Source organism: Ochotona curzoniae, unplaced genomic scaffold, assembly GCF_017591425.1.
Source record: "Ochotona curzoniae isolate NIBS_2020 unplaced genomic scaffold, NIBS_Ocur_1.0 contig_3520, whole genome shotgun sequence".
In the NCBI taxonomy this organism is placed as follows: domain Eukaryota; kingdom Metazoa; phylum Chordata; class Mammalia; order Lagomorpha; family Ochotonidae; genus Ochotona; species Ochotona curzoniae.
Window position 1 is genome coordinate 6,040,727 of NW_024465894.1, and position 12,625 is coordinate 6,053,351.

At 52.3% G+C, this 12,625-nt stretch overlaps 1 protein-coding gene across 6 annotated transcripts in view; it reads left to right on the top strand.

Annotated features, from left to right (window-relative positions):
• The window catches only part of SLC13A3 (solute carrier family 13 member 3), a 58,238-nt gene that overhangs the window by 32,365 nt on the left and 13,248 nt on the right, over positions 1-12,625 (top strand). For 3 of the 6 annotated variants that reach the window (XM_040981370.1, XM_040981369.1, XM_040981371.1), the window contains 6 exons: positions 198-264; positions 935-1,120; positions 2,934-3,059; positions 5,128-5,220; positions 5,949-6,053; positions 9,661-9,758. In XM_040981370.1, the coding sequence (XP_040837304.1) occupies positions 198-264; positions 935-1,120; positions 2,934-3,059; positions 5,128-5,220; positions 5,949-6,053; positions 9,661-9,758 (675 nt within the window). The remainder of the gene's footprint in view (positions 1-197; positions 265-934; positions 1,121-2,933; positions 3,060-5,127; positions 5,221-5,948; positions 6,054-9,660; positions 9,759-12,625) is intronic. The other 3 variants (XM_040981372.1, XM_040981373.1, XM_040981374.1) reach the window with 2 other exon arrangements.

The following is a 12,625-nucleotide window of genomic DNA, read 5'->3' on the forward strand; positions in this document are numbered from 1 at the left end:
GACCATCTGTAGCTAGGGGTGATGGGATAGCAGGGTGGAGTGCTGAGAGAGCCTGCCTGCCTTCTTTAGCCCACCCTGCTCTACCCTTCCCTTTCTCTCCACTCCTCTCCCCTTCCTTGCTTTTCCTGGCTATGATGCTGTGGGCCCTGCTGTCCTACTTGCCACCTGAACTAAAGACCCCGTACTCTTCCCCCTAGTGGCGGTGCGGAGAAACGGCCTGCACACCGTGCCCACAGAAATGCAATTTCTTGCCAGCACCGAAGAGTAAGTTCTCCAGGGACCTTCCTCTGGTATCCACGAGGCAGCGACCAAGCACCCAGGGCTGTAAGCCGGCCCCTGCTAACCCTCAAGTCTCTGTCCCCACCCCAAATGACCCAGTGCCCTTACCCCATTTCCTCCCTTGGCTTTGGTGTGAGCTTTGAAAGGGCAGAGGTGGGAGGGGCGGGGGTGCATGTTGAACCCCTAGGGTCTGCAGTCTAAGCATTGTCCTCCAAATTTAATATTTTTTAAAAAAGATTTTATTTTTATTGGAAAGGCAGATTTATAAAGAGAAGGAGAGTCAGAAAGAAAGATCCTCCATCCACTGGTTCACTCCTCAAATGGCCACAACGGCCGGAGCTGAGCCCATCCAAGGCCAGGAGCCAGGAGCTTCTTCCGGGTCTCCCACGTGAGTGCTGGGTCCCGAGGCTTTGGGCCCCCCTCCATTGCTTTCCCAGGCCACAAACAGGGAATTGGATGGGGAATGGAGCATATAGGATGCTGGTGCTTGGAGGCAGAGGGTTAGCCAGTTGAGCCAATACGTTGGTCCCTGAAATTCAATACTTTTAAAAACAAAATTAGGGCTGGTATCATGGAGGGCTGCCTTTTGGGAAGCGCCGAGCTCCTCACCCCAGCCCTGTGTGTCCCAGCAGCTCTGCTCTGCCTTTGTTTGCAGCAAGGATCGGCCGGAAGAGACAGAGGCCCCGCTGGAGCTGCCAGCTGACACCAAGAGGGAGGAGGAGTACCGCAGAAACATCTGGAAAGGTTTTCTCATCTCCATCCCCTACTCAGCCAGCATCGGAGGCACCACCACCCTCACCGGCACTGCCCCCAACCTCATCCTGCTTGGCCAGCTCAAGAGGTAAGTCCGAGCTTCCCACAGGGTCTGCAGCGCCCCCCTCACTCAGCTGCCACCACCAGGCTGTGGGACCCGGGGGAGGCACACGTTCCAGTCAACCCCCTGCCCTGAGTTGGCGCCGGAGAAGGAAATGCCCTGGAGTGCGCATGTGCGCTTCAAGGCAGCCATGGGCAACGCAGCTCAAAGGTCAGCCTGTCCCAATTTTACAGTGTTAAAGACACATCCGAGGACACCTGAAGCCACAGAGGGAAGGTGGAAATTTTGCAAGTCCGCGGTTAACATGTTCACAGCCTTCCTTCTGTCTTTTCTATGCCCATGCATTAAATGCATGCATTTTACATTAGTATTACTCTGTTTGTGTATTTTATGGTTTGCCTTTTTTAAGGAAAACCAGCCTTCTGCTTTTAATTTTTAAAAAGATCTATTTAAGTTTATTTGAAAACCAGAATTACAGAAAGAGACAGAGGGATCTTCCATCTACTGGTTCACTCCCCAAATGACTGTGATGGCCAGTGCTAGCCTGGTCTGAAACCAGGAGCCAGGAGCTTTTTCTGGGGTCTCCCACATGGGAACAGGGGTCCAAGGACTTGGGGCATCTTTTGCCTCTGTCCGAGGCACATCAGCAGGGAGCTGGATGAGAGGTGAAGCAGCTGGGACTCAAACAAGCACCCATATGGATGTCAACACTGCACGTGGAGGTTTAGCCTACTGTGCTGTGGGACCAGCCTCTATATCCGATTTTATCATGATCCGTTTTTAGCAAGCACCATTTGGAATAACCATGGATGAGTCTCTTGGGGATGTCACATTTTATCGAATCACAGACATATTAAATAATTTCCATTTGAAGACTTGGATTTTGCTGTTGTAAGTGATGTGATTGGCCACCTAATAATAATCCAATATTTTGAAAACAGTATCCAAATATATGTCTCTTGTAGAATACAGAAGCGCAGTTATTTGTTGTAAAAGAAAAACAAAAAGTAAAATTCATCTGAGAGCCTCACTCATCTGCTCATTTATGATGCGATGGCTGTCCGCGTCTTAGTGATTTTGGAATGTCTGGGAGTGGATTTGTCCACATGCTCTTTTAGGCATCATTTTGAAAGTCACCATCCCCTCCCCTCAGCCTAGCACTTGCATCCCTGACTGTATTTCCAGTTGGAGTTTCTTTAGAGGCATATTTTCTTGTGGTAGAATTTCTAGAAGCCACAACGGCCAGAGCTGCATCAATCCGAAGCCAGGAGCCCAGAGCCTCTTCCGGGTCTTCCACACAGGTGCAGGGTCCCGAGGCTTTGGGCCGTCCTCAACTAGAAAGCAGGGTCGCCAGGATTAGAACCAGCACCCGTATGGGATCCCAGTGCATGCAAGGCAAGGACTTGAGCCAGTAGGCTACTGCACCAGGCCCTTTAAACAAATGCTTACAAACATGTAAGAATTCCACAATTGCAGGTGAAGAAAAAGCCGGTCCTGGGGTTGCTGTGCTTGCATTCTTGCAGGGTGACCACCAGGGAGCCAATGTGTAAGCGGGTGCATGTCCCTGGTGGTCGTCCAGCTTGGCTGACTGCACACAGGTGCTCATATGACCCCCAGGGGGCGCTATGGAGACAGTACAGTCCACCCTGCCCAGCTCCACCACTAGCATCCCACAAGGGAGAGAAGGAACTTAGGAAACTGGCCTTGTGTCCCAGGGGACAATGTCATTCCTGCTTTGATTCAAGCTACTAGTATCACCGACCCTACTCCCTAGATGGTCGTGGCTGACCTTGACCCTCCTCCCCATTCCTCCACCTCTCCCACCCTGTCCGTTCTCCAGTTTCTTTCCACAGTGCGACGTGGTGAACTTTGGCTCCTGGTTCATCTTCGCCTTCCCTCTCATGCTGCTGTTCCTGCTGCTCGGCTGGCTCTGGATCTCCTTCCTGTATGGGGGACTGAGCTTCAGGTACCCTGCAGTTTCTTCTTGGCAGGCTGTGGGAGGGGGCTGCAGCGGGGGTGGCGGGGAGGAAGGGATGAGCTACAGCCAGCTTGGAGGCTAAGAGAGGGAGGGCCAGTCCCCAGGCCAGGGGTTTAACTCCCCTGTTTTGGTTTCTGGCCTTCAAGGAGGCTGTGAGAAAGGAAGTGCAGGTCAGGGAGAGCCAGGAGCAGGTGTTTCTGGTTGGGGTCACTGCGATGTCTCTCCAGCGGTAACTTCATCTTCACTCTAGTGTTTAGAGAGCAGGCTGGACACCCCGCAGCTCACAGGACAGCCCCCACAAACCCAAGCTTCTCCCGCCTTAGATGGCAATGGTGCCGACGGTGGGAGACCCAGAGCCTGAAAGTGGAGGGGCTTGTGGGGGTGGGGGAGGGTGGCTAGATCTTTATGCAAAAGCCATCACAAGCTTGGAAAAACTGCTGCCTTTGTCTCTTTCATTGGAACACACCGTGCAGACACATGGCCCCCCAAGTCAGAGCAAGGTAGAGATGCCAGCAGCAGGAACTCCCCTTGGCAACCGTGCCCACGTTGGCCCACTCACCCAACAGAACTGCCAAACAAACCTCCACGTCTCTTGCCTTCTTTCCCCCATCAAGTGGGTTTTTCAGAGTTTTCTTGAGCAGAGAGCATTAGACAGCAGTGTGTTTCACTGGCAACTGGTCTCCCAGCAGACAATAGTATATAACACCTCCAGGAACAGACCTTCAAATCAGAGAAGAATCATACTTTCATTGTGATAGAAGTTGTCAAACCATTCTCCATAGGAACTGTACTCGTCTGTTCTCCCATTCACGATGGATGAGTGTCTGTTTTCTTTGCCTGTCTGACAAGGAAACATCACCAATGTGATCTATTTTATTTAAGAGTGATTTTAATAAATTCCCCATATGTTATAGAGCCTTTGGTATCTCATTTGCTGTGAAATGTTAATTTCCTTTGTGTATTTCCCTGATGGATTGCCGTCCTTGTTTTATCCGTTCCTAGTCTCTTTGTCCTTTAGAGAGGTTAGTACATATTCTGCAATATGAGTTAGAGATTTCCTAGCCAGATTGGCCTGGCAGAAGTCTTCTACGCATTTTTATGTAGGTGAAATTACCTTTTTTGGTTCTCATCTGACTTCTGAAATTACACTTTGAAAAGATTTCCCTGTTATAAGAGTATGAACACCACATGATTTCATTCTAGCATTTTTGTGTCATTGGATTTCATCCTTGGGTGAGATGTGACCTAAGGGACATTTTCTCTTCTAGATGGTCACACAATAATCCAATAATGCTATTTGTTCATACAGTGTTGTAAAGTTTGGGGAGTCCAGTGTGCTTGTCTCGAGGTGCCTGTGCCTTGGATGGTGTATCTCAGCAAACTGCTGCCTCCTCCCGAGACCTCATTGCTTCCGGAGCTTGTGTCTCCTCTGACCATGCTAGGAGTTAGCTTTGCCATGGCCATCCTCAATCGATTTTGAGTGAAATGTTGGGTATGCTATGAGGCCAGAGTCCAAATTCATTCTTGCACAAAGATACCCAGTTGTCCTAGCCCCATTTGTTGGAAGATTATTCCCTTGTCATCGAATGGCCTTGGTGTCTGATCAAACATCGACTTGGGGTGTAGGTTTGTCTGGGACTCTCAGCAATCCGTGTGTCCGTCATTCACTGAACAGGCCATTTTCCCCACAACAATCCCACTGTATCATAGCCAAAATTCCCATCTGTGATTGAAACTACTCCTGGGCTTTCCATTTTATTTATTTGATCTGTCTGTCTGGTCAGGTGCCTGTTTGAACCCCAAAAGGATTTTAAGCAGGGAATTCCTGTGGCTGATCCCACTGCCATCTTACCAGGTGTGCCAGGCTATCGGTGGGAGAGCAGCAGAACCAGGCTGTAGGAAGGAGGCAGAGCCAGGGGGCAGGGCCTCAGTCTATCGCGCGGACCAGAGAGGAGCTGACGTGGCTCTGCTGGGGTGGTGGTGGCGGCACTGGTGGTAAATGAGAAGTTAGCCACGGCTGCAATGGCCACTCCTGACTTCCTGCCTTCTACTTTAGGAGCTGCAGGAAGAAATCCGACATAAGGGCTGATGCCGAGGATAAGGCTCGAGCTGTGATCCGGGAAGAATTCCAGAACCTGGGACCCATCAAGTGTGTGGGGAGTTTGGGGCTTGGGGGGATAGCTACCTGCTGGCTTTCGCCTCGGACCCTCAAGGGTTGACTCCCAGGGAACTCTCAGGACCAGTGGTCCGAGAGCCTGGAGACGGAGGGTGGGGTGGTGGGGACAGAGACCTGAATGTTAAAAAGTTCCTCTGAGAACAATACAGCTCTCTTGTGGGTGTCCCTGGGGTGGAGACCTGCCGTGGTCCCATCCAAGGCGGCCTGTGGGTGCGGGCTCACAGGCTCCCAACAGCACCTCTAGTGGCTGCTGGGACACAATAAAGATCCAGGCTTCAGCCCACCTGTGATCAAGTACTGGCTCTGCCACCGACCTCCTTGGTGGCCTTAGGCAAGCCTCTGTGGGCCTCTGTCAGTCTACAGAACGGGGGCAGGAGGTGCTTGGGGTGGCTACTCCCTCCATCAGGTTACCTCATATGCATGGCTGTCCCTCTCAGCGTGGTCTCTGTTGTGTGTGTGTGTGTGTGTGTGTGTGTGTGTGTGTGTGTGTGCCTCCCTCTGTCTTTCTTGATTTTCCTGGAAAATGCCTGGGGAAGGGGATGGCTCAGGGCTAAGGAAGAAGGGTCCTGGGGCTAGGGGAGAACCCAGTCTGCTGCTTCACGTCCCCCCACCCACCCCTAACTGCTCTGGATATTCAGGAGCCCCTGGCTAAGCCCTGTGTCTGCGTGGAACCCCCACTAACACCTGTGCTTTTGTCGCAGGTTTGCTGAGCAGGCTGTCTTCACGCTGTTCTGCATGTTCGCCATTCTCCTCTTCTCCCGGGACCCGAAGTTCATCCCCGGCTGGGCCAGCTTCTTCACGCCCGGGTGAGACTGGCAGAAGGGGCTCCTGCCGAATGGCTTGGGGGAAGGGGAGATCCAGCCCCTGGAACACGGGTGGCAGTGCAGCGGGAGGGAGCCCTGTGTCCTGGCCCCTGGCACCACGCCGTGCTCAGCAGCGCCCTCTGCCTCGCACAGCATTCAGGTTAGGTTTCCAGCTCTGCCCCTTACCAGTTGCAGGGCTGAGACAGTCATGTCCTCCTGCCAGCATTGAGGGGAGCCAGCTAGAAGCATCGTCAAGCTAGAGGCATGATCACAAGTGGAAAATCAGGAAGTAAAGTACCTGCAAAGTGTAGAGGGTGACAGAGAGGGAGAGGAGGGCCGTGTCACAGACAGTGGAGCAGGGAGGTGGAGAGTTGAGGGAGGAGAGTGGCAGGCGAGGGCTGGGCACACAGTCCCATGGGGCATGGGAAGTGTTCAGTCTTTTCATTGGTTGATGGGTTGCTCCAGAGGGCACAGGGCCCTTGTGGTAACTCTAGGATTCCCAGCTGTTTAATCTCTCCATGCCTCTATGTCCTTTCCCTAAACCAAAACTCAGATAATCTCTGAAATCTGAAAGTTCTTGCCCTCTGTCAGGACAGCTGGCCTCTGTGGCAGCCCACGGGCACAGCACGGGCACACGGAACGTCACATGAACCTGTTTTCCAGCCACGCATGTGTGGTGTGCGTGAAACAGCAGTGACTTTCGTGTTCAGACTTGTGCCCCATGCTCAAGATGCTTCATTATGAACATGTGAATATTCCAAAATCTGAAAAACAACGTAAAATCCAGCACACCTCTGGTCCTGTGTGTTGTTTGGGTAAGGAATCTCAACGTGCAGCACATGTCTTAGACACTGAGGATAAGTGAATTAATATGGATCAAGTGGTCAGAACAGCACACAAGAGGAAATCAATACTTATGGGATACAGCCTGGGACAATGGATACCGGGGTACAAAAATACAGATGGGGGGACAGCTAGGATTCCCACTGGCATCCAGATGGCCTGCCAGCAGCCAAACCTAACCCACAACCTGTGTCTTTGATCACTCTGTGACACATGAGACTTTCATGGAATCTGAAGTGTCTGAATCAAATGTGACTGGGACACAGCCACACCTGTCATTTGTATACAATCTCTGGCTGCTGTCACATTCAACATTAATGCCAGGTCGTGGCAGAGCTCATGCAGCCTGCAAGACTAAAGCTACCTACTGTGTGCCTCCCTACAGGCCTGGCTGGCTGAGCTCTGCTCCAGGGCAAGACGGTGATGGCTTAAGTGAAGGTGGAGCCAGGGCAGTGGCACTGTGGGCATCTCCCACAGTTAGCTGGGGCGGGCAGTGAGGGGGCGTGAGGAAGGAGACAGCCTGCACAGCTGGAGATTAGCTGGAAAGAACAGCCTTCTGAGGGCTCGGGCTGGGTTATGCCTTAGACTTGCCAAGTCAAAAAAGCAAAAAACAAACAAACAAAAAATCCTTGCAAATCTGGCAGCAGGTGGATGGTTGGGTATGCAGGACAAGACCTGGGGAGCCATTGAGACCACAGACATGAATTTGGGAGTCACCCTATGGATTTCCATAGGCACTGATGGGCCAGTGGGGAAAGCGCAGGGGGCAGAGCCTTGACTGCGGCCTTTGGTTTGGAGGGGAGCGCAGGATCACATTTGTGGCACAGATGGAGATGCAGTCAGTGGGGGAGGAGTAGGCCAAGGGGAGGAGGAGTTAAAAAGTTAGTGGGCAGCGTGTCGAATTCCGCTGTGAGTTGCACTGGGATTTGATGGATGATACGTAACTGTTGGACTCGTCCAGGTCTGGGTTTCCCTGCACGCACCAGTCAACAGAAGTACAGTGTGGACTGCATGTGGATTTAGACATAGTTTTCATGGCCACATTGAAAGAGTTGAAAAATGGACAGGTGATGTGGTACGAAGGGTTAAGCCGCCGCACCTGGGCCCCCCACATTCCAGATTAGAGTGCAGGTTTCAGGATCAGCTCATCTGCTTCGATTCCAGCATCCTGTTACTGCGTCCTGGGAGGCAGCAAGCCGTATCAAGGACTCGGGCCCCTATGACCACATGGGAGAGCCTGCTTGAGCTCTGGGCTCCTGGCTTCGGGCTGGAGTCCTAGATGTGGGCATTTGGAGTGAAGTGGCAGAATGATCTTTTTGTCTCTTTCTCTGTCACTCTACCTTTCAAATAGATGGCAAAATCTTTTTAAAGGTAAAAGATGAAGCAGATGTCAATAATCTGTTTTATGTATAAATTGTGAAATTGACAGACACAGCTACGTTTTATTGCATGTAAGCTCAATAGAATGCATACAAAATAGCTAAAAAAAGAGCCCCATCGAAACACCAATTTTTAAACATGTAGCAAAGAGTTAGAAAACACAGTAAGTGGTCACAGGCAATTTGCTATTTCTGATTTCATTTCTTTCCAAAACCAAATTGTTTCTGTGGAATGGCAGCACATGAACTGATTTAGCCAGTTCCTGAAGGGAATCGCCCTATGAGGACTTATCCAGGAGTGCGAATAAGACTTACTGCTGAAAGCCTTATGCTATATCTAGGTCAGAGTTCCACGTCTTTGCAGAAAAAGAGTGAGATGATCCTTTATCTTTTTTTTTTTTAAAAAAAGCAGATGCCAGGTGCTTCATAACATGAACAGGACGGAGTTCCATTAAACACCCCTAAAAACCCTCTTTGCCCCTCTTTTTCACCCTCCTTGTTGGGTCATGTCGCTGCACATAATCTATGACCAGAGTCGCTGATTTCGGAGAGTACGTTTCTCTGGACCAGGAGCATCGGCAGGTGGTTCTGACACCTGTTGCCAGGTGCAGTGCAGGTTAAACCCTGATCTCCCAGCATTCACACTGGGTGTGTCTCCTTTTCACGAGTGCTGTCCCACGTGGGCTGGATCTGTCCTCTGAGAATGGTGACCTCTGCCATCCTTTCTAATTGCTTGGTTCTTTGGAGGTTCTTCTCTCCAAATGTGTGAGCTGATGGAGCCTTTGTTAGTGCTGGGCTCCAGGCTTCATTGAACTTGGAGCCAGAATGCTGGGTTCAAGGTCTGGCCCTGAGCAGTTTGTTTTGGCTCTCTGACCCTCCCAATCACTCATCTAAACTGGGAGGTGCCTGCCCTGAGGGCTTCTTACTGAGCAAGTTCCCTCAGGGGCCACATAAGTGGATGAGGCTGGTGGGAGGTGTGGGCTCTGCTGGCACCTATAGGCTCCAGGTAGTGAGCTGCCCAACCCAGGAGGGATCCAAGCTGAGCCAGCAGTTGGGGGGTGGGGGGAAGGTGAGGTCTTGCAAATCTCGTTAAGGCGACTCATGGAGGTGGCATGAGCCTGAAAGTTAAGGTTTTCATTTCTTTCTTGTCCGGAGGATGAGTATGTGATGGGCTCGAGCAGTCCCTGAATGCCCCAGGAGCTTGCGGGTCAGGGCTTTGCACCATTGGGCTGGGAGTGGACTTGGACCGAATGTGTCAGCTCTCAAGCTCCAACAATGCCCTTCACCGTGGACCTAATCCCTGTCCCCATAGTCTGATTTGCAAATCCGCCAGAGCACAGCCTGCCGGGATGCCCAGTGTCACATGCTCTGGGGCCTTCTCATTGTAGGTTTCTTTCGGACGCTGTCACTGGTGTGGCCATTGTCACCATCTTGTTCTTCTTCCCGTCCCAAAAGCCCTCCCTCAAGTGGTGGTTTGACTTCAAAGGTAAGAGGGGCAGGCCTGGGCCCTGGATTCTTGTGACATCTCAGCCAGTGGCCTGGGCAGTGACCTACCTGCTCGGAAGGACTGAAGGCTGCCCCAGGTTAGCCACTGCCGCCTGTGGGTCCAAGGCAGCCGTGCAACCACGATGCACGGTCCAGAAGCCAAGGGTGGTTTGCACGTTCTTACAAAAGAAAAGAAATCCCCAAAGAAAATCTTTATTTCATGAGTCTTGAAAAGTTCATGAAATTCAAATTTCAGCATCCATAAATAGTGTTTTGCATTTCCTTAAGAAGTTGGATGAAAATGCATTTTTTTTTTTTAGTTATGTAAGTACATACACAATAGCCTCCATTTCACATCCTGGCCCAAAAATTGGAGATTACTTTCTGGGTTTTCTCAGAAAAATCTGAATGAGCCCTTGGCCCACAGCAGGGGTTGTGACTCAGTTGCCCAAAAAACCATTCCTGCAAAGACCACCCCAGGCTTAAGCAGAACAGGAAGTGGGGAGGGAGGCAAAACTGCCCAAGGCACCCAAGGACCATTGTTGTTGTTGTTGTTAATATCTGAGCGTCCCAGGCTGGCCTCCAGATGGCGCCCATCAGGATCCAGCGGGGACCTGCCAGAAGGCAGCGGCCAGAGCTGCTCTGGCTCCCATGAACCTGTCACTTCCCTTCTGCACCGGGCTCTGGGATGTGGCCTGGGCCAGGGGCAGAAATCAAACTGTTCTGTACCACAGGAAAGACAGGAGGAGTCAAGCGGAGGGGTGCAGAGGGAGGAGCCACTGGGAAGCAAGGAGAGCTTGGATGCCAATCACAGCCCTTGTGTCTGAGCTGACCCTGGCCCGTGTACACCTGCTCTCTGCTTGTCCCACCGGCCTCCACTCTGTCCCGTCTCATTTTCGTTTCTGTGGTTTTGGCTCCAGTGCCTCAAGGGGTCTTGTCCCTGGTGACACCTGCTTCCTCTCTGCCCCTCACTCCGACCCTGCAGCCTGCTCCTTGCTCCCCTCCCCACCTGCCATCCTGGTGGAGGGTCACTTCCACCTCTTTCTGCAGCACCGGTCCACTTCCTTGGAGCCTGGGTCTCCTTGCGGATTTGTCTCCTCACACTTCGGCTGCTGCTCATGGTCAAAGTTAAAGAGAAGCCTCGTCCCTGATTTTCTTAGGGTAGCTTTCCCACCATCTTCCATCTCTCTGTGGGCTAAATTGCACCTGCCTCTCTGTCCCTTTGCGGTCACTCCGTGGGCTTGATCTGGGCCCTGCTGTGGTTGACAAGTGTCTGATGAGGAGGATGATAACGACTCCCATCCCCTCTCCACCCAACCAGACCTTCCTCCAGCTATCAGCATGGCTTGCTCCGTCACCTCATTCAGGGTGTCCGAACGCCACTCCCCAGCGTAGCCCTCCAATATCCCTCCCTGTCCTCATGCGCACGCATCCCCTGACTTTGTGCATGTTTCATGATCCCCTGCCGGGAGGTAGTTTCTCCTTGGAGAGGACCTGTCCCTCATTTGGCCTCTTGGTCATTCCCAATGCCACGTGACAGGTACTGCATGCCCCTGTGTCCAGTGCATATCCATGTACCAGCTCCAGGCAGTGCCCTGTTTGGAGTTCTGTGTACGCATGGGCCTGTCTCTTGCTACCAAAACCCTTGGAGGGGGGTGGTTGGGGATTGCTGTGACCCCATTTCTTAGAGGAGGTGAATGAGGTCCAGAGAGGGAGTCCCTGACCCCAGGCATGCAGTCGGTGGGCAGCCGAACTGGGATCAGATCTAGAGAGCTCGTGCTTATAGCCACTCCCGTGCCGTGCCACAGCCCTCCCGCGCTTGTAGCCACTGAGTGACAGCGGGCCTGGGAGAGGGTGGATCCCACAGACAAGGGCTGGGGTTTAAAGAAACAGAGGCAAGGGGCGTGGCTAGGTGAGAAAATAATGAAAGCCCACAACACCCAACAGCTTAGGACAAGTGTGTGGTGGGCAGGATGACATGCACTCCCAATCAGTCAGTGCCCCACGAGTGGCACAGTCAGGGCCTTCCTCTGCGCCCAGCCTCACCTGCTACGTGTGGAGTCATCTGACTCTCAGACCTGCCCTGTTGTCTCTCCTGATAGAAGCTTTGCTGCCCAGAGGCTGAGGCCTGGGCCACCTGCCCTTCTTCCCTTGAATGCCCTCTCTGGGTTAGGGTTGTACTGTAAGCTGCATTTGATCCAGGAATCCCTTCAGCACCCGCACCGCGTGTGTGCACCTGTGGGCTGTGCGCTGGCATGTGCCAGCCAAGGATCCCTTGTTCGCCATGTTGGAACCAAGCAAACATTTCAGGTTTTGGAGCTTCCCTCCCCGGTGACAGGGGAAGTACTATTTGAGAAGTTTGTGATGTGTGCTTAGCATTGGGCCCAGTGTGGCGTGAATGGTGATGGACCAGCATTCATGTCACAACATGCCAGGCACCAGGTTGGACCCTGGGGATGCACCTGCCAGATATACAGGGGTCCAAGCCTCCCACGTCCCTCAGGCATGGTTCCCAGGGGAACTCTGCTGTGCCACGTGTCCCCGAGGGAGTGTGGCTCAGAGAGGCCAGGCCACTTTTCAGGGGCACAGCTCAGGAGGTCTGGCTCTGGCATGAGTTCACAGTCACAGGATGAGTCGCTGCCCTTGCATCACACTGGCCCACCACCTGCCTTTATAAATAAAGCTTTCTTGGGACACCACAATGGCCCTTGTTTCTGGGTCATGTCCCTCCTTTTGCCCTCTCTGCATACACTCAAAACCAAAGAAATCCTTTAACTGGCAAATGAGATGCAAATGAGTAGAGGCCAGTGGAGGGCTTCAGTTGTCCAACATGCGCAATGCCTGGTTCCAGAACCTTCTCACCTGCTG